The sequence below is a fragment of the Equus przewalskii genome, chromosome 14 (assembly GCF_037783145.1).
Source record: "Equus przewalskii isolate Varuska chromosome 14, EquPr2, whole genome shotgun sequence".
Taxonomy (NCBI): Eukaryota; Metazoa; Chordata; class Mammalia; order Perissodactyla; family Equidae; genus Equus; species Equus przewalskii.
In genome coordinates, this window is record NC_091844.1 from 27,507,757 (window position 1) to 27,526,566 (window position 18,810).

The 18,810-nt window shown below is 40.5% G+C and overlaps 1 protein-coding gene across 1 annotated transcript in view; it reads left to right on the forward strand.

Moving 5' to 3' along the window:
- The window catches only part of TACR1 (tachykinin receptor 1), a 155,646-nt gene that overhangs the window by 68,083 nt on the left and 68,753 nt on the right, over positions 1 to 18,810 (forward strand). The window contains exon 2 of the mRNA XM_070573771.1: positions 7,417 to 7,611. Within this exon, the coding sequence (XP_070429872.1) occupies positions 7,417 to 7,611 (195 nt within the window). The remainder of the gene's footprint in view (positions 1 to 7,416; positions 7,612 to 18,810) is intronic.

Consider the following 18,810-nt stretch of genomic DNA (forward strand, 5'->3'; position numbering starts at 1 on the left):
CCTGCAGCATCAAACAATTGTCCCACCACTACCTGGGTCCGAGGACACTTCATTTTATCAGTGATGGTCCTGCCTGATGTACTTGAGTGGGAGATATTATCAGGGCTGGGGTTTTGCCAGGGGTGCTAAATTTAAGGGGGCATAAAAAATTCAGCAATCAAGACAAATAATATCTTAATGCAATATATTAAAATATCAAAATTAATGCCAAAACTCTATGCTGAGTAAACTGTCAAAATTTTCAATACAGACAGGATCTAGCACTGCTTGTACAACCCTCACAGTGAGCACCTCACTCACCTCACCCTAATCCCAGCTCATGGATCCTGCGTCTGTGGGGCGAATAAAGGCGATGTGTAGGAGAAGAGAGGCTGCCCTGCATGAAGAGGGGGTGAAAACATGCCGTGATCCGAAACCCCCTCCCACCCCACCCTTCTGTCTCAAGTGCCCCTGATTTAAATTTTCTGCTATCAAGATTAAAAGTCAAGCCAAAAACATACCAATCATGCTGGGGAAGAGGATGGCAGAGAATCATGGAAACCCTCAATCCACCTTTGTGTGACTGTGGCAATCTCTATATAGTCTACTAGGCCTTGTGAAATGGATGTTTCAGCCCCACAAGAAACACGTCTTTGATGTTGCTCACACAAATTTCAAAATCAGTCAGAAGAAAACATTAACTAACTTACTATCAAGGCCACACTGCACGATAGGCTGAAAATTCAACCCCACCTCAAATTATGGCCAGCTAGATTTTCCTATGTAGTTGACCAGAGAGGCTTATTCAATACTCCAGTGACACCAAAGACCAAAACGCACAGTGCTGACAATGCCCTAAACTGTGAACTTCTTCCCTTTATTGTTTCCACTAAAATCATAAAGTTCAATCAATACAATTCCTTTTTCCCTTGTAGTAATTAAAATCTCAAAGAAAGTACATCTCAAACTTCTGTCCTCTCTTTGCTTCTTACTCTGCCACTGGAGCTCATGTGGCCTCATCAACACTTCCCAAATCAAATTTCTATAAATCTGAGTCTCTTATGTGTCGCTATGCTCCTCCTTTCCAGGTGTTAGTTCCAAATCCCAAAAGTGGGAATGTCACCAAGGACTAGAATTTGACAGTGGCATCATCCTGTGGACCAGGGGATGGTTATCATTGTGTGTGTCTGTCCCATGCATACCAGCACAGGCTCAGGACTGGTGTCCCAAATGCAAGCATGAAGATCCTTTACAGGAAGAAAGCAGTGGTTAGAGGTGTGCCAAACTAGTAAGTGGCTTCTGTTAATCCTTGGCCAGAGCTTGCAGCTGAGGATGAAACGGTGTATTACTTCACTCACCTTCCATCACTCTGTGGACTTGCTGTCATTTCTTCTCTCAGTTAGAAAATAGGCACACTCTATCTTCCTGCTCTACACCAGCTACCTCCATCCCTAGTCCAACCACTGAGGGGTAGGATTTCTATTGTGAATAGTGGACTCCCTGTAATTAGTTGACTAATACTCCTACTGTTGCTCATTCTCAATGGTAACTGTCTGCTCACCCAAATCTGGCCCACCTCTGCTGGAAGAACACTGAGGTTATTATACTTGTTTTGGACCTTCACTGCCTTTTCCCCTTAGTTCATTTCAAGCCTTATGCATGTGTACTTTCTTTTTTTTTTATATGCACCTGTGCTAACATCTGTTGCCAATCTTTCTTCTTCTTCTTCTCCCCAAAGCCCCCCAGTACATAGTTGTATATTCTAGTCGTAGTTCCTTCTGGTTCTATTATTTGGGTTGCCACCTCTGCATGGCTTGATGAGTGGTGCTAGGTCCACGCCCAGAATCTGAACTGGTGAAACCATGGGCCACTGAAGCAGAGTGCGTGAACTTAACCACTCAGCCATGGGACCAGCCCCTAGTCATGTGTATTTTTATGGTAGCCCTGGCTGGAGACTCTCTATCTAAATCATCTTTGAACCACATGGGTCCTTCTTTGATCACAGATGGACAGGACAGCTCAGACAACAGTCAGCTACATCCCCTCCTTCAATTCACCCTAAATTGTCATAGGCTCTTGGTTCTATCTGTCTTTGCATCTATCTCTTATGGTCGTGTTGACTGTGCTCTTGCTGTCAGCTGGCACTTTTTGAAATGAATCCACTGACAGTACTATGAATCTATATTGGTCTTGGAGGCCAAAAACTTGTGCTTTTTAGAATTGTGTATAACATAGCAATGAGGAACGAGGGGTTTTGCTATTGCCAAAATGTTTTAGTAGTATGTGAACTTTGGACCATCTCTGTTGGCTGCTCAAAGGCCTCCTTGGTTATAGTTTGTGAGCTTGAGCTTAGTTGAATAGGCAAAGTTGCTGGTCAAGTGATCTGGCTAAGTGAGGTCCCTGGATTTTGGTGATTTAAGAAGTGTCCTAGAAGAAAACCCTAAATGATGAAATGTTAGTGACCTCAGGTAGACAGACTGTGTCCTCCTTGAGATGGAAGAGAGTAGAGAGCGGAAAGGGAGAGGGTGAAGCAAACTCTTGTTCAGAGGAAGAGCTGGAGATGTAGAAACACTGAATTCTGTACAGTTCTCAACATACTGGTCAATGCAGAAGTTAGCTGACAAATACTTACTGAGAATTTATTTAAGGGTTTAATGTCAAGAGACAGGAAATTCTGAAGCCCCAGGTCCAGTGAGGTCACTCCTACAGGATGATCTTGGATGTCTGCATAACAGAAAATGCTGAGGGGTAATTAATCTCACTTGATGGTCTCACATATGTTAAGACTGGGAGGAACAAAGGTGTAATACATATGTATGTCTCCTGCCACATTTATTTTCATTCAACAACCATTTATGAAGCCCCTGCTATGTGCCAAGAAATTTGCATATTTGTTTATTCAATTAAGCTTTCATCGACTATTTACTACATCCTAGGCACTGAAGGAGGCCAAGGATGCCAACGTGAATAAGTCACAGCAACTGCCATCTTCAAAGAATCTGTGGAGGATGAAGAGAGAAGAGATAGTTATGCAAATAGATAAATAAAGTGAAGTGTGTTCTGCACAAAGTTAGAGATCTTCACAGCAGTAAAAGCGGGGCACCTAACCCAACCACAAAGACATGATGACTGGGTCAAACCATGAAAATAAATAGCTGTCAGCCAGAAAGAGACAGAAGAGGAAAAACATCTCAGGCTGAATGACCACTGTACTCACACAAGAGGCAGGATTCAGCGTCATGACTGGCAGCTAACCACCTTACTGACGGCTTGTGGGCTGTAAGATTTATCCACCTTATGAGCTCAGTCTGTCAAAGATAAAGAATGTTTCTGAAGAGTGCACACTGTTCTATGGTTCGAATTCCTCCTGCTCTTCACTTCCCATAAACTAGACCAAAGGTCAGCAAACGGTGACCCAGGGGCCAAGTCTAGCCCCCACCAGTTTAGTAAACAAAATTTTATAGGCACAAAGTCATGCCCAATAGTTGCCTTGTCTGTGGCTGCTTTCACACTATAAGGACAGAGTTGAGTAGTTACAACAGAAGCTGTACGGGGCACCAAAAATTAAAATATTTACTATCTGGCCCTTTACAGAAAAAATTTGCTGACTCTTGAACTGGGCTATTGAAGCCCTGCTCTCAGCTGTCATCCCTCCTGGTCGTTTGAACCCAGGAAGACGTGGTCCCTTAAAGGAAACTTGTACCATCCCAGGAGGAAGTGAGTGGGGATAAGGGAGGGCAGAGACTGGACATGGAGGGGAAAGACTGCAAAGAAGGGCCCGATAGATCAGATCTCCTGGCAGAGGAAAGACATCCTCTCTGCCAGATGATTTAGGGCTGGTATGGGAGGAGGTTATGAGGACACTGCAGCTTGTCCCAAGATTGGAATTTTTTTTCACAATAGGATTGTTTCACTCTACCTTTTTTAAAAAAATGTGCAGCCTTATTTTTTGACAGATTTAAGGGACTATATGAAGAGTTCTTTTTATAAAGCATAAACATGCAAGAGGAAGATGGCCCCTCAGGTTTTGCAGCTGGGAGGCCACATACAATTAAAATCAGAACTAATGGCTCTCTGTGGAACTGGAACAACCTCAAATGGAGAACATAATCCACAATCCCACACAGTCTCCAGACCCCTGACTCTGGCAGCCTGTTGATTAATGCGTGAACTAGAAAGATGTTTCATTGACTGCCTTCTCATCCCGTGAGCACAATGCAGTCAATAAATATTTATTGAATATATTTTCCTAAGGCTTGCAGCACTGGCTCAATGATAACATAGCCAAATAAGCAAGAATTGTTCAGGTTGGCTACAAATAAATATATAAATGTATGTTAATGGAATCCAAGCTACAAATAGATAGTAGGAAAGAAAAGATGCATCCGTCTGTGGACAAGTCATCAGAGAGGTACTAGATTTGGGGTGAATAAGAAAGAAGCATGTCACACAAGCCACAGAAGTGAGGACTGCAGGAGAGAGAAAGAAGAAAGAAAGGGAGAGAGATTTATAAGTGGCTCTATTTTGGACAAATGAAAATATATACATTTTTTAAGCAAATCTCTTTTATTCTCTCTGGCTTTGTGTGCGTAATACTTTCATCTGTCACTGAAATGGCTCCTACACTCATAAAACGGCAGAGAGTTAACTGAAATGGGCTTCCAAATTGCAATTTTTGCAATAAAGATAAAATATGGCTTTCTGCCACCCATTTGGAGTTACAGCACCAATATGTTGATGCCCCAGTTACATTAGATTTGGAATGGTGTATCACCAATTTGGGCACGGAGATGGGTGTTAGGGTACATTTATTTAAGATTGAGCGTTTAGCCTAAGTTAAAAGTAAATTAAAATCTTTTGTCTGAGATATTAAAGGGGCAAGGTAATTACCAGCTTCTTCCTCATGCAGCCTCTTCAAGCTCCTGCGAAGTCTGAGAATGCACAGCCACAGAGAAAACAGGAGGCTGAGTGGTACTGGAAAGGAAAGCCATCTTCATGGCTATGTAGCCAGCCTTGTAGTGGAAAGCTCTTGCCTCTGGGAAATGATCCAATAAGCAATCCTACAATTTTAATGCAAACACTCAAATGGATTCTGACCATGACCATCCAGGCCCAGCCCTTCACCAAACTGGAAAGAAGACAACAATAGTGGTTACATCCACCACCATTGGCTCTGATTCTGGGTTCCCCATCCAGCACCAACCCATAACTAAAGAGGAAACCAGCACTTCATCACTTTCAGGCAGCAAGAAAGAGGCAGATCCAGGAGAGAAATCAAGACTTCTCAGGGTTCTTTTTAGGAGACCGCCCCAGGAATGGAAGGTCATCAGCTCTATGGTGTACTGGGCCTCCCTTGGAAGTAGCTGTGGCCCCTTGGGGTAACCTAAAGAGGACAGGCTACGCTTGATTCACTGAATCTTGAGAGTTGTCTTTGCCCTTTTGGTTCTCTGCAAACCACAATTGAATGATAGGCTTTATAGCCACCAACTCAGCCAGGGAAACTCGCCCAAAGATTTATAGATTACTACGCACCCCTACCATGCATCTCTTCCAAGTCTCTTCCTAATTCCACTTTCTCCTGACTTCAAGACCACTTACCCACTTTCTCAAAGAAGTGGAAGGAAAAGATTCTGGGGCTTTTCTGCCTGGGGATTATCATCTCCTCTGATCATATATGTAAATGTTGATCTGAGGCATCTTAATATCCAGCCTCCATGGAACACCTGCAGTGGCAGCACTCTTAGAGACCAGATAAGAAAGCCTATGTCCCTAGCAAGAAACTGTGAAGAAAGATATTCTAAAGTTTAGGATAATAAAAGGATACTAAAGAAGCCTTCAGGAAAACGGAGCCATCAAGTTTCCAGGACAGAGTCAAATCTAATCATATCTTGGAGAAAGGAGGAAGGCTCTGAATGCTTTCTGCCCTTCAAGCTGGATGCTCAGCAGGCCCACCCCAAATCCAGCTAAGCACACCTCTTTAAACCCCTCCAATAGTCCACCTGCCATTCCAAGCTCTGATTACCTCTGCAGCCTCCCTAAGGCTCTAAAGCATTTTTGTGAGATTACCACTTGAGGTCACACATCCTACTGTCTTGTTTTGTGACTGCTTATTTATGCGCCTTCTCTCCCTGGAGAAATTAGAAGCTGAGAGCCCAGAAGTAAACGCTGTGTTCTGCGTGCAGCAGGTGCTCAGTGCAAATTTGTAGAGCGCGTTCTGAATGAAATTGCTTTACTTGTAACCCTGGCCCCAGTTCTGGCCTAGAGATCCTAGGAGTCCAAAGAATGTAGAGAAAGAATTATGTGGAATTACGTGGAGCCAGCTGACAGCTGTGCTATTTGTCTGCTCATTTCTGAAGTCTCCATTGAGCATGCTGTCTCATGGAAGCCAGAAATACCTGCATGTCAGAGAGTCAAATGCGTGATTCTGAGGTTCTGTCAGATAATATTTAAACCCCAAAGGCGGCATAAGACATAATCCCTACTCTGAAAAAAAAATGCATATTTTAAGGGATGGATTCACAAACTTTGCAAGAAAAATACACAAAGGGAGATCACTGTTAAAATGAAGGAGGCAAAATTGATGTGATTGTAATTGATATGAAATGCTGATTGGAATATTCATTCTCCCTAAAATCTCTGCTGCATCTCAGAGGCGGCACACAGATTTGACGAATGGACAGCCATTCAAATCCCAGGTGAGAGGAGGAGGAACGGCTCCTGGCCCCAACTCATCATTCTCTTTGCGTCCCCCTTCCTGCAACGGGGTTTCACCCCCTCCGCTCTTTGATATGCTCGAGTGTGTCTGTCTCAACAGGTGGAGACTGTCTTTCTCTTCACTAAGCCTGTGTTGTTAGTCACACACTGACTTCCAGATGTTCAAAGAATTGATGAAGATTTCTCCAGGAGTTGTTGTTTTTTTGCTGCCTTTAGGCCACTGCTTTTTCATACATACACAGTCCCCTCAAATTGTATGGAATCCTGTAGGATTGCTAGCCTTTTAATTTACCACATGAGGACTTTAAAAACTACTGTTTCTATAACCATTATTCCTTAATCCAAAAAGGATAAAGATAATCTTTATCTTGAGTAAATTTATAACATTGTCCTTATTTTTCTAATTTCACTGTAAACCACTGACATATGGGGGCATCATGTCCCCACCATGAGTGTTCCAATGATGAAAACCTCTCCTGAGATGTTGCTAAATGGGTTCTAAAATATTAAAATCTGGCTGACTTTTCTCATGGATTTTAGCATTTTATGTTGTAAAAGTCATAAAAGCTTAAGGATAGAGTATGGGAAAGGGATCAGAAAGTAGTAAAAATCACCAGGGATCAAAGGGTTTCTGGAAATTTTTCATTGGCAGGAACAATGCATAATCGCTAATGCAGATTTTGGTGACCAAATGGGAACTTTGTCCTTTCTTCTCTGCTCCAGATACATGGCCATCATCCATCCCCTCCAGCCCCGGCTGTCGGCCACAGCCACCAAAGGGGTCATCTGTGTCATCTGGGTCCTGGCTCTCCTGCTGGCCTTCCCCCAGGGCTACTACTCCACCACAGAGACCTTTCCCAACAGAGTGGTGTGCATGATCAAATGGCCGGAACATCCCAACAAGGTTTACGAGAAAGTGTAAGTACAGACGACTCCTGGGTGCCTTCTGTGCTCTTTCTTCTCTCTTCTTTCTTTCCACAGTCTTTTGTTGGTTAGGGTTTAATGTGTATCTGGAAGCGTTCCTCACAACCGCTCTGGTATCAGGTTGATGTGTCCATAGTTATCAGGGGACGATTATGTCCCAAATATAATTTTGGGCTTTGAATGAAAATTTTAAAACCTTAAGACCTGGATCCTGTTATAGCACTCTATTTGGGGGCTCTTCCGTATCCCTCCTGCCTTTTACCAGCCACTTTGCCCTGCCAGTGTCTGCAATTTTCTGCTTAGTAACTTTTTCCTAAGCTACAGAATGCCACTGGGTCCTCTTGCACAGTATCTCGGAGGGTGGGTGTGTTACCCCCACTCCCAGCAGCTCTCAACAACCACTGATGGGAGATGGCGTAGGAACACCCCAACTTCCTCACCCCTTAGGGGTGCTGTCTCTGAGGTGTGTGTTTTGCACTGTGCCCAGGGTTTCCTTTTGGTATTAAGTTTCGCTCACTCTGGTGGCAGCTGGCTTGATGACACACACTTTGGTGGCCACTTTCCCTTCCCTGTGCCACTGCCCCACTCCCTACTGGTGTTCCTTTCTCCTCTCAAATAAGTCACTAGCACTTGAATCTTTATCTCGGGATCTGCCTCTGGGAAAAAAACAAACCAAAACAGCTACCTTCCAGGATTTTACAGTTGGAAAAATGAGACGTACACATAAAAAATGCATGGGAAGGCAAAGCCAGCACACTGAGACCTTATAAATTACAAGTCTCCTACAGGGCAGGCCTGCTTATCTTCCAGGGGCCTGACTGATCACATTTAGGGTTTTTCAAAGCTATCCCAGCGATTTTCTCCAAGACTTCTTATCCTAAAGGCAACAATGAAATGGCTTATTCTTTGTTTTGTTCTGCTCAAGTGAGCAGCAATGTGACATTTATATTACCATCAGTTTTCTGGACTGAGAGCACTTTGATGATGTGGGTCCTTTTGAAAGTCCTCTATAGTTCTCCAGTCTTGGGTTTATTATGAGAATCATAAAAGAACACGTGTTAGAATAAGAAGATCCGGGTTTTAATGACAAGACTGCCAATTAGTAGCTATGTGACGCTGGGCAAAGATCACAGTCTCTTCTTGTTGTTAAAATGGGAGATGATAAAGCACTGCTTCCCATAAACAATTGTTGTGAAGAGCAAACAAGATAAGGTACCCTCACCTTGTAAGCTATTAAAAGCCATGCAAGATGTAAGATATTGTTATTGAAACAGATTCATCAGATAGCAATGTAATCGTTACAGGCCTTTAAACTTATTAAGTGGTAAAATGAGACGCTATACCTGGCAGCCCCCTAGATCCGAGGGTCTGAAAGCCTGTTGCACACAGTTATCCTGCTGCATCCGTTCCATGGAGCGTGGCAATATGGCTTGCCAGAAAGCAATACATAAAGCTCAGACTTCGCCTTCCAGACACAGACTGTGGGATTCAATCAATCAAGCAGTGGGGGGATGAATGCTCAGCCTAGAAGGAGACATTGAAAATTATTCTTTCAAATGAAACTACATGCCTGAGCAGGATCTCAGCGGGAGAAAGAACATAGCTTTACAAGCCGTACAGGACCCATGAACATGTTAAAGCAGGAAGGTTCCCTCAAAAGGGGAAAAAAAAGAAAAGCGCCCTCTGAATTAAAGTTCGTTATAGAAAACGCCCTGACTTCACAGATGGTAGCTTAGTTCTTAATTCTCGTGATCTTTTCAAAGTCTGGTCCCCTTCCCACAACTTTTGTTTCAAAATATTCACAGTTCTTTTATCTTCCAACAAATTCAAAGTTTAGCAGGGAAATAAAGGTTCATTTTCCCACCCATCTCTGGGGTCTTGTCCAAGAAACAGTAGTGTTTAATTTTTGAACGTTTTGCTGTTTTATTAATGCTTTGCTGCTTATCAATAACTAGAAAGCCCCTTTGAGACTCAACACGTGTTGGGTTGTCTGACCTCTTTGCTTTGAGAATTTGGGGAGCTGCTACTGGATGCAAGGTTAGGTTTGCCATCATTGTTAATTTCATGATTCTAACCTAAAAAATAAGTCTGGATTCAGAGCATCTGATGTATAAAATGTTTGTGGATGCAGTAGTAAGGTGAAAGAGTCCATCTTTGCCGTTCACATATGAGCTGTGATGCAAATGTTAAGTGCATACTAAGCTTTACGTAAACCTATTTTCTGTCAGTATCCTTCGTAATGCATTACGATATATTTTTAGGGAATTTAAAATTTACCAACTCTAAACTAAGTACTTAATTATACTCTCTTCTTCTAGAATTGACTGCCATTTCCACAGTACATAATAATCCTAAATTTGAAATCAGAAGGAAGCTATTTTGAGGCAGTGTAATAATTAGGATAAGAACATGAACTGTGGAGTTAGATGCGGGATCATCTCCAGCCACATCACTGTCTAGTTGAGTCATAATGGGTAAGTTATTTAAGCCTCGAAGCCTAATGTACATTCCACATAAGGATATTAAGAGAAGTCAATAAGGTACGTGCTTAACCCAGTGTCATGTACATGGTAAGAGTCTGGTGTATGTTAACTACTGTCCTTAGCATCATTCATTGATCTGGGTACACAGACAGATGACTGGCAGCAGATTGTGTGGAAGGCAGATGCTTAGGCGCAATTTGTCTGATGACTAATTTGTGCCAGCTAATTACCTAAAAAGATTTTGTGAAAAATCTTAGATTGCTGGGTTTGCCTTCTGGCTGCAAGGTGAACCTCCAATCCTGGTCATTCATCATTCAGACTCGTTATTAATACATGGATTAAATTAAGCACTGTTAAGAAAAGACAATCCAATAAAAAAAAATAGGCAGAAATTTTGAACATGCAGCTCACAAAAGGAAATATCCAAATGACCAATTAATATATGAGGAGACACACAACTTCATTCGTCAGTGAAATGCAAATTAAAACTATAATGAGACTTTATTGCACACTCATTAGACTAGCAAATGTTACCAAGTCTGACTAAATTAAGTATTTAGAACTTTTGGCAAAGATGTGGAACAATAATGTCCTTTGTAGACTTCTAGAAGAAGTATACATTGATAAAATCACGTTGGAAAATATTTGTAGTATCTAGAAAAGAAGAAGGTATTCCTATCCTGTAATCTTGCAATTTCACTCAGGTATAATTACCCTAGAAAATCTCATGCGTGTACATACCCAAATGCATCCAAGATAATGTTCATATCACCATTGTTCCTAATGCCCCAAACCGAGAGGGAATAAGGTGTGATCAAGATTACTCACTTCTCGGCCTTTTGGCTAAGATGAAGTGAAGAAGGGACACTTAGAGATGCTTCTGAGGGGATGGCATTATTCTATTTCTTGAGGACAGTGGTAGTAGCATATAAGAGTTTCCTTAAAAATTACTCATAATCCCAGGTAATTGATTTATACCTTTTCTGGAATGTATGTTTCTTTTTTTAACTCAAAATTAAACAGCATTTAAAGGTTTTTGCTGTAACAAGTGCTCAAGAAACTGCTTTCCTTGGGATAACCCCCAAAGTTTCTCCATAAGAAATTATCTTCTGAGGTGAGGGGCTTTGCCGGGATGACATATTCATAAGTACTCAGCTCTGAATAGGCCCAAGTGTGGACGGGCCCCACTTCCTTCTTATGTTTACTTGACTCTTTATTTCGCCTTGCTCACTCCTATGCTTCAGCCCCCCTGGAATATTCACAGCTGATCTAAGGGGATCTAGGACAAATGCTTGTCCCTGGAGAAACGTGACGAATGTTAACCAGAGAACAGGGCCCATGCAGTCCCCACAGCCCTCTCCCTTTGCTGGTCTACTTGTAAGCATGATTTCCGGGCTACAGAAGGCTGCAGATACACTTGGTTCATCCTCCTGGAAAGTCATTTAAAACTTTATTTTTCATTTAAAAATATGAAAATATTATGGAGTATGGTGAAAATTCCTATAATTTCCTTAATCACCTATATTACTGCCATTTACAAAAGGCTCTAACATTTGAATGGATATCCTTCTAGTCTCTGATTCCATCTCTGGGGAAATATTGTTTTTAGTTTCTTTTGCAGTGACATATATATATATATTTATAAGTCAACACAAACGTAGATTGTTTCCCCTTTTGGAACACAAAACATAGCTTTTTATGCACACTGTTCAGTACCCTGTTTTTTTAAACTTAATATGTCTTGGAGATCTTTTCATATCAATTCATAAAGAGCCTCTCTACTCTTCTTTTCAGCTACACAGTATTCCATATTGTGAATGTACCATGTTATTTAACCAGTCTCTCTTGATGGACTTTGGATTGTCTCCAGACTTTTGCAATTAGAGAGCCGCCATAAATAACCTGTACATAATCATGCAAGGCTATCTGTAGCATAAAAATCCCAAAAGTGGAATTGCTGAGTCAAAGAGATATGCCATTTTAATTGTGATATTTGCCATCCGTGTGGGATTGTACTGACTTGCATTCCCACCAGCAATGTTTCAGAGTCTCTGGTTCTCCACAGCCTCACCAAAAGAGTATATTGTCAAGTTTTGAGCTTATTGCCCATCTGATGGGGAAAAAATGATGTCTCATTATAATTAAAATGTGCATTTCTCTTCCTAGGATGGGGTTGGACATCTTGTCATAATTTAAGAGCCATTTGTATGTACATCTTATAATCTGCTTATTTCATTTACCACATCATAAACAGTTTCCTGTGTCATTAAACGTGTTTCTACAACTTGATGTGACTATATATGCACATATACATAAATATATGTATGATAACTTTATTGACTAATCCCCTCCTTTGAAAACTGATTACTTCAGTGCTCTCTCTTAACCTACTAGTAAGATGAAACAGCAAACTTCAAAGTGAGCTGCCTCAAGCTGCAACCCTAGATTCCTGCAGGGACCAGATCAATGTCCTCTGCCACCCCCTGTTTATGTTTACAATCTGCACTTATAGCAAATTATGCTAACATTATAACATTCATCAAAGCTGGGACTTGGGCTTGTTATTAACACGATATTTTCACAATTTGTAATGGTCCTGTCACAATTAGAAAGCTGGTAGCTGAGCCATGCCTGCTCTAAGCAAAACTGTGCCACCACTCAGGAAGTCCTATAAAGGTGGAATTGATGGGCTGGGGAGGAAGAAAGAGTTCATGGGAGACCAAAAGTGACTCTTCCTGGTGAAGAAAAAAGCAGTGAAAGGAAGATGAAAGTATAAAGAAGAAACATTTGATTTTGCAAGAATGCATTGACCACCCTGTTCTAGTAAACCCAGGAGCAGTGTGCAGTAGCTTCCAAAGTTACTTGGAGCCAAGCCCATTCTTGAGGAGGCTCTACAGGCTGTCAAGTTGCAGTGGTTCTGGAAGGTTCTAGGGCAACACCCCTGAGAACAAGGAAAATAAACAAGCCAACACCAGGCCCAAGAAAAAGTCTGTAATGAGGATGAAAAATGAGAAATCATCCAGAAGAATGAGATTTAGGCTGGCTGGGGAATTTCAGCTTCCCTGAATCATTTGTTAATATTGGTCATATGTCATTTTTTGTTAATTAAACTTGTATATATATAACTTTGCAGTAGCGTTTTAGCAAGAAGTAAGACAAGACTGTTCTGAATTCCAAATATTACCATTAGCATTGGGAAAGGAGGTTATGCCAGAAAGCAGCATCATTCGTGACTCTAATTGCCTGGAGAATTTTATGGAAGAGTACATGAATGTGGCTATATTAACTCTAATATAATTCTCTGGAAGTACTAGTTATAACAGAGACTATAAAAATATGCCATTGTCATGATTTACAACATTTGTAATGTTATGACTCATTATCAGATATTAGCTGAAAATTTTGTATTTATACATATTCTTTACTTTCATTAATAATAATGAAAATTGAAAATCAACTAATTGACAGAGAGTAAGAGGGAAAAAGAGAATATTAGAAAATGTCCCTGCGGCGTTACTTCTTATATTTTCCACCTTCTTGATTATTTTGCAAATAAAACAAAGAAGTGTGGACCCTTTGCCGAGCTGCTCCAGGCCTTGGCCAAAGGGGTGTCAGCACACTTGTGTTTCCAGGACTGATTGTTTATGCTGGCTGTTGTGATTAATCTCCTCCCCTGTCACCTGCTACATTTATAGATAGAGCCCAGGGCACTTAGTATTGTCACTGCTGTTGATGAAAAGCAGTTAAATCAAGAATGAAAATTGAGGGCCGGCCCAGTGGCGCAGCGGTTAAGTTCACGTGTTCTGCTTTGGCGGCCCAGGGTTCACCGGTTCGGATCCCGGGTGTGGACATGGCACCGCTTGGCAAGCCATGCTGTGGAGGCATCCCACATACAAAGTAGAGGAAGATGGGCACAGATGTTAACTCAAGGCCAGTCTTCCTCAGCAAAAAAGAGGAGGATTGGCAGCAGATGTTAGCTCAAGGCTAATCTTCCCCCCAAAAAACAAAGAAAGAATGAAAAGTGCATTGACAGTTCAGGGAAAGATGGTAGCATAAAAACAAGGCCCTTACTCCTAGGAAGAAATTAGAACGAACAAAGTAAAAAAAAGATGACAGAGAAAGAAAAACCTACATTAATGCAGAAACTAGGAAAGTTGCCATACAAATGGCAGAAATTTCATTATGTTTCTGGTAGATATTGTGCAGAAGGAGCCAAATATGAGACAGCCATCAAGGGCTGTCATGGACAATATATACTAGCAACCACTAATTGGGAGGTGAAAATGTAAGCCTGAGAAAGATGGGACCACCCGATTTAGGATCCCTGCGGGCTGCCTCAATCAATTTCCAGAGGCAGCTGCCCTTAGACTGAGAAAGTGCGAACAGGCCGGATAGCATAATTGACAGTAAGATAAAATGGGTGATTTTCTACAAAACTGTAAATAATCAAAATGACGCAGTCTCAGAAGGGAGAAATGAAAATACTGTTCAAGAATTACATTTATAAAGGCACTGCAGTCAAAATTTGTGCAGAGATATTCTTTGAAATACCCGATAAAGCTCTTCAAGAGTTCAGAACCATATGAAGAACTTGCAAATTTATCATACACGTTTAGTATGACCTAAATGTAAAAAGCTGACAAAGAGAGCTCCAAAACAAACCTTCAGGCCAATTCCATTTACAAAAATAGACGCAAACATTCTGATTAAAAGATTCACCAAAAAAATTCAGAATTATTTTTAAATAGTGAAGCTTCGTTTTTGAGAGTCAATTTTTCTGGCAAATAGGCTTAGTGAGTTATCAGAAAATCTGTTATTATATTTCATCAAATTGATTGGTAGAAGGGAATCATCATATATATGTCTCAATAAATGTCAAAAATAAATTTGTTAAAACGAAATATCAAAGAAAAAAGTAGCTTATATCAGCAATAATCCTTGAGAAAACAAAATAGATGACAGATCTCCTTTACAAAAGAAACAAAATAAAAACACTCAGAATAATTAAGAAATAGTCAGAAATTATATAAAGAAAATGAAAAACATCATGCTATTTTAGACTTTATTGAATGGCATAAGAGAATATTTGAGAAATACATTTTACATGATTCAGGGGCTGGCACTGTGGCCAAGTCGTTAAGTTCACGTGTTCTACTTTGGTGGCCCAGGGTTCGCTGGTTCAGGTGTTGGGCCCAGACCTACACACTGCTCATCAAGCCATGCTGTGGTGGCATCCCACATAGAAGAATTAGAATGACTTACAACTAGGGTATATGACTATGTACTGGGGCTTTGGGAAGAAAGAAAAGGAGGAACGTTGGCAACTGATGTTAGGTCAGGGCCAATATTGCTCACACACACACAAAAAGTTTGAATATGTATTCTTATTATCTCCTTGCTTAACAGGAACTGTAATGTATGATACACACCATTCTTGCTTTTTCCATTAACATTTTCTCTCAGATATCCTTTCCCACCAGTATAGAGCAAGCATTCTCATTTTTTCTTTCCAACTGCATAGTATGCCTTTGCATGGATAAAACACAGTTTATTTATCTGGGATGATATGGATGTATATTTGAACTGCTCTTAGTGTTTAGCTATTTCAAATTATATTGCAATGAATAGTCTCCACTCTGATAAGTTTTGCAGTAAAGAAACTTAACGCTTTTGCTTAAACCTTGTGTTTCCCAAGCATATTTGATCATAGAATCCTTCTTTTGATTAACCCCTGTTAGCATTCCCACAGAAATATTATCCATAAAACATATTCTGGAGAAACCGGGCTAACCATAAAGCTGTATTTCTTTCTCACAACTTGAAACCAATATAAATTCCAAATAAGCTGAGATGAACAAGAGGCTTTTGAAGCATAACGCTCAAGGCAAAACCAAAATGAAAGCGATTGCTGGTTTGAATAGAGACGCAGATCTAGATACAGGTATAGACGTGTTAAATTCTGTATATCAGGACACTCCAGGAGGAAGTTCAACAAATGACAAATTGGGGGGGAAAATGTAAGGTATGAGACAAATCATTAATATAACTAACATAAAAGAGCTTTAACTAATCAATAATAAGGCAAGGGTCAAAAACCTAACAGCTCGTGAAAGAGTATGAAAAACTGTATTGTAATAATGGATACAATTTTCTCTTTATTTGACTGGCTCAGATTAAACTTAATGAAAATGCTACGTATCAACAAGGTTCTCGGGAAGGTGGGTGCTGTCTGTACGCTTGATTTGGATCAGCAATTATATTCTTAGGAAGTCATTAGAGCAAGAATGTATATGCAAGATATTGATAGCAGCATGGTCTATGAGGGTGTAAAATGAGAAACAAGTGCTCATTCATAGCAGACTGATTAAAGCAATGTGGATCATCCACACAAAGAGAAACTATGCAGTCACTAAAAATAACATTCGACAAGCATGATCATTAACATGAAAATATATTCATAATATTGCGATCAGTAAAAAAAACAGACTTCAAAGTAATATGTATAGTATAACACCACTTGTGTGTTTTATAAAGTGTGTACATGTACTTCCAGGTTATAGGGGAAAAGTCTGGAAAGCTATATAGCAAAGTTTAATGCTCAATATTATCTTGGAAATGGGATTACAGGTCACTTAAAATTTTTATTTTTGCTTATCTGCAATTTAAGTTTCTTCAAAATGAATATAAATTATTACCTACATGGCATTTTTTAATTCGGCAATGTGAAATTTTCAAGGCATCCCACCACTAGAATAAAAATATTAACGCTTGAAAAAAATCACTAGGGAATAAAGAGACGAAACAAAAATGAATATTTCAGCAGAAAAATAGTTTGGCTATTTGTAGAGTTATTAGACCACAATCGTTTTCGCTCTAAATTCTTTAGACATTGCTCCTTTGTCTTCTGGCATTTAGTTTTGTGAAGAAATCTGATGCCATCTGATCTTTTCCAGTTTAGATAATTTGTGATTTCTGCCTGCCTGCATTTAAGATTTTTCTTTATTCTTTATATAAAAACACAACAGAATATACGTATTTTGAGATTTGTATTGTATTTTTCCATCATCGCTGAGACCTTCCAATCTAAACTTAGATTTCTAGTTCAGGGAAATTTTCTTTAAAAAAAATTTTTTTTCTTTAGGACCGGTCTGGTAGCTTAGTGGTTAAGTTCACGTGCCCCACTTGGGTGGCCCAGGGTTCACCAATTCGGATCCCGGGTGTGGACCTATGCACTGCTTGTCTAGCCATGCTGTGGTAGGTGTCCCACATATAAAGCAGAGGAAGATGGGCATGGGTGTTAGCCCGGGGCCAGTCTTCCTCAGCAAAAAAGGAGGAGGATTGACAGCAGATGTTAGCTCAGGGCTAATCTTCCTCAAAAAAAAATTTTTTTTAATTGCCTGCCCTCAGTTCTGCTGTCCTTTGCAGAGTTAATGCTATGCATAACTTGTCTCCCTCAAGTCTACTCACCATGTCCCTTACTATTTTACTAATCTTGGTCATTTCTTTCATCTTTTGGCTGGCTTCTGGGTGAATTCTCAAGCGTTTCTTATGAAATTGCAGGATCAACAGATGATCTTCTCTTCACTACTTCCGTTTCATTTTAAATTCTGCAATCATGTTTTCCTTTGAAAGTATTGTTTCCTGCCCTTTTCATAGATGCAACAGCCTCTCAAATATTGTTTTAAAAACAATTAGGGGATTACCTGGAATTTCCTTGTTTCTTGAAGTAAGATCTTTCACAAAGAGACATTTAATTCTTACCCAGATTGGTTTCCGTTGTTGGATCTGCCAAATCGTTTTCTTTTTGCTCACCCTTATAAAGTGTAGCCCAGTGTGGGGAGTGAAGATGGATTCAGAGTTGTAGGGGGTCCCTCCTCAAATCTTTCAACTGCAGAGGAAAGGAAAAGAAGTAAGCATGGGCTTGCTGTGCTTTTCCTCTTCCCAGCTGCTTCCCCCCGAGCTGTAGGGAGAAATCCCAGAGACATTCAGAGGCCTGACCCTCTTCTCCAGTCATTAGAGTTTCTGCCCTCAGCTGTTCATGCCAATGGGAGGCTGGGCACTGGCCCCTGAGCTGGCAGTTTCTTACCCTGATGCCTGCTGAACATTCCAAAGCTGGAAGCAAGTTCTCGGTCTAGCCTCGAGCATTCCCTGGAGCCCTTCCTCAGCTCTACCCCGCAGCCTTCTGCGCTGGGGCACTCCCTTACATTTGTTTTCCCAAGTGGATTGTTCTTTCTGCATCTGGCTAGACTCTCCTTCAGTCAGATCTGAGCTGCTCGGTAACCTGAAGGAATTCACTCTGGCTGATAGATGGCACCTTGTACTCTTTTCTAGAGCTGAAATTCATTTTTACATTTCTTCAACAATTTCAGGGACTATTCCAGAAGGAGAAGGAATTAACTATATTGGGCCTCAACTAGAGTATTACATCCAGATTTTGAAGTGATTCTTTTTATATTTTCCAACAGTAACATAGCCAAATAATTTGTTTTTATGAGCTTATCTTTTATCTAGCCACTGTATTGATTCTAATAGTGTTTAGGCTGATTTTTTTCTTGGAATACAATCATATCTGTAAATAATAATGTTTGTCTCCATCTTTCGAGTTGTTATACCTCTTATTTCAGCTTCATGTTGTATTATAATGATCAAAACTTTCACAGCATTAAATAATAATGATTTTGATTTTCTTGCTTTTCTGGGAATGCCTCCA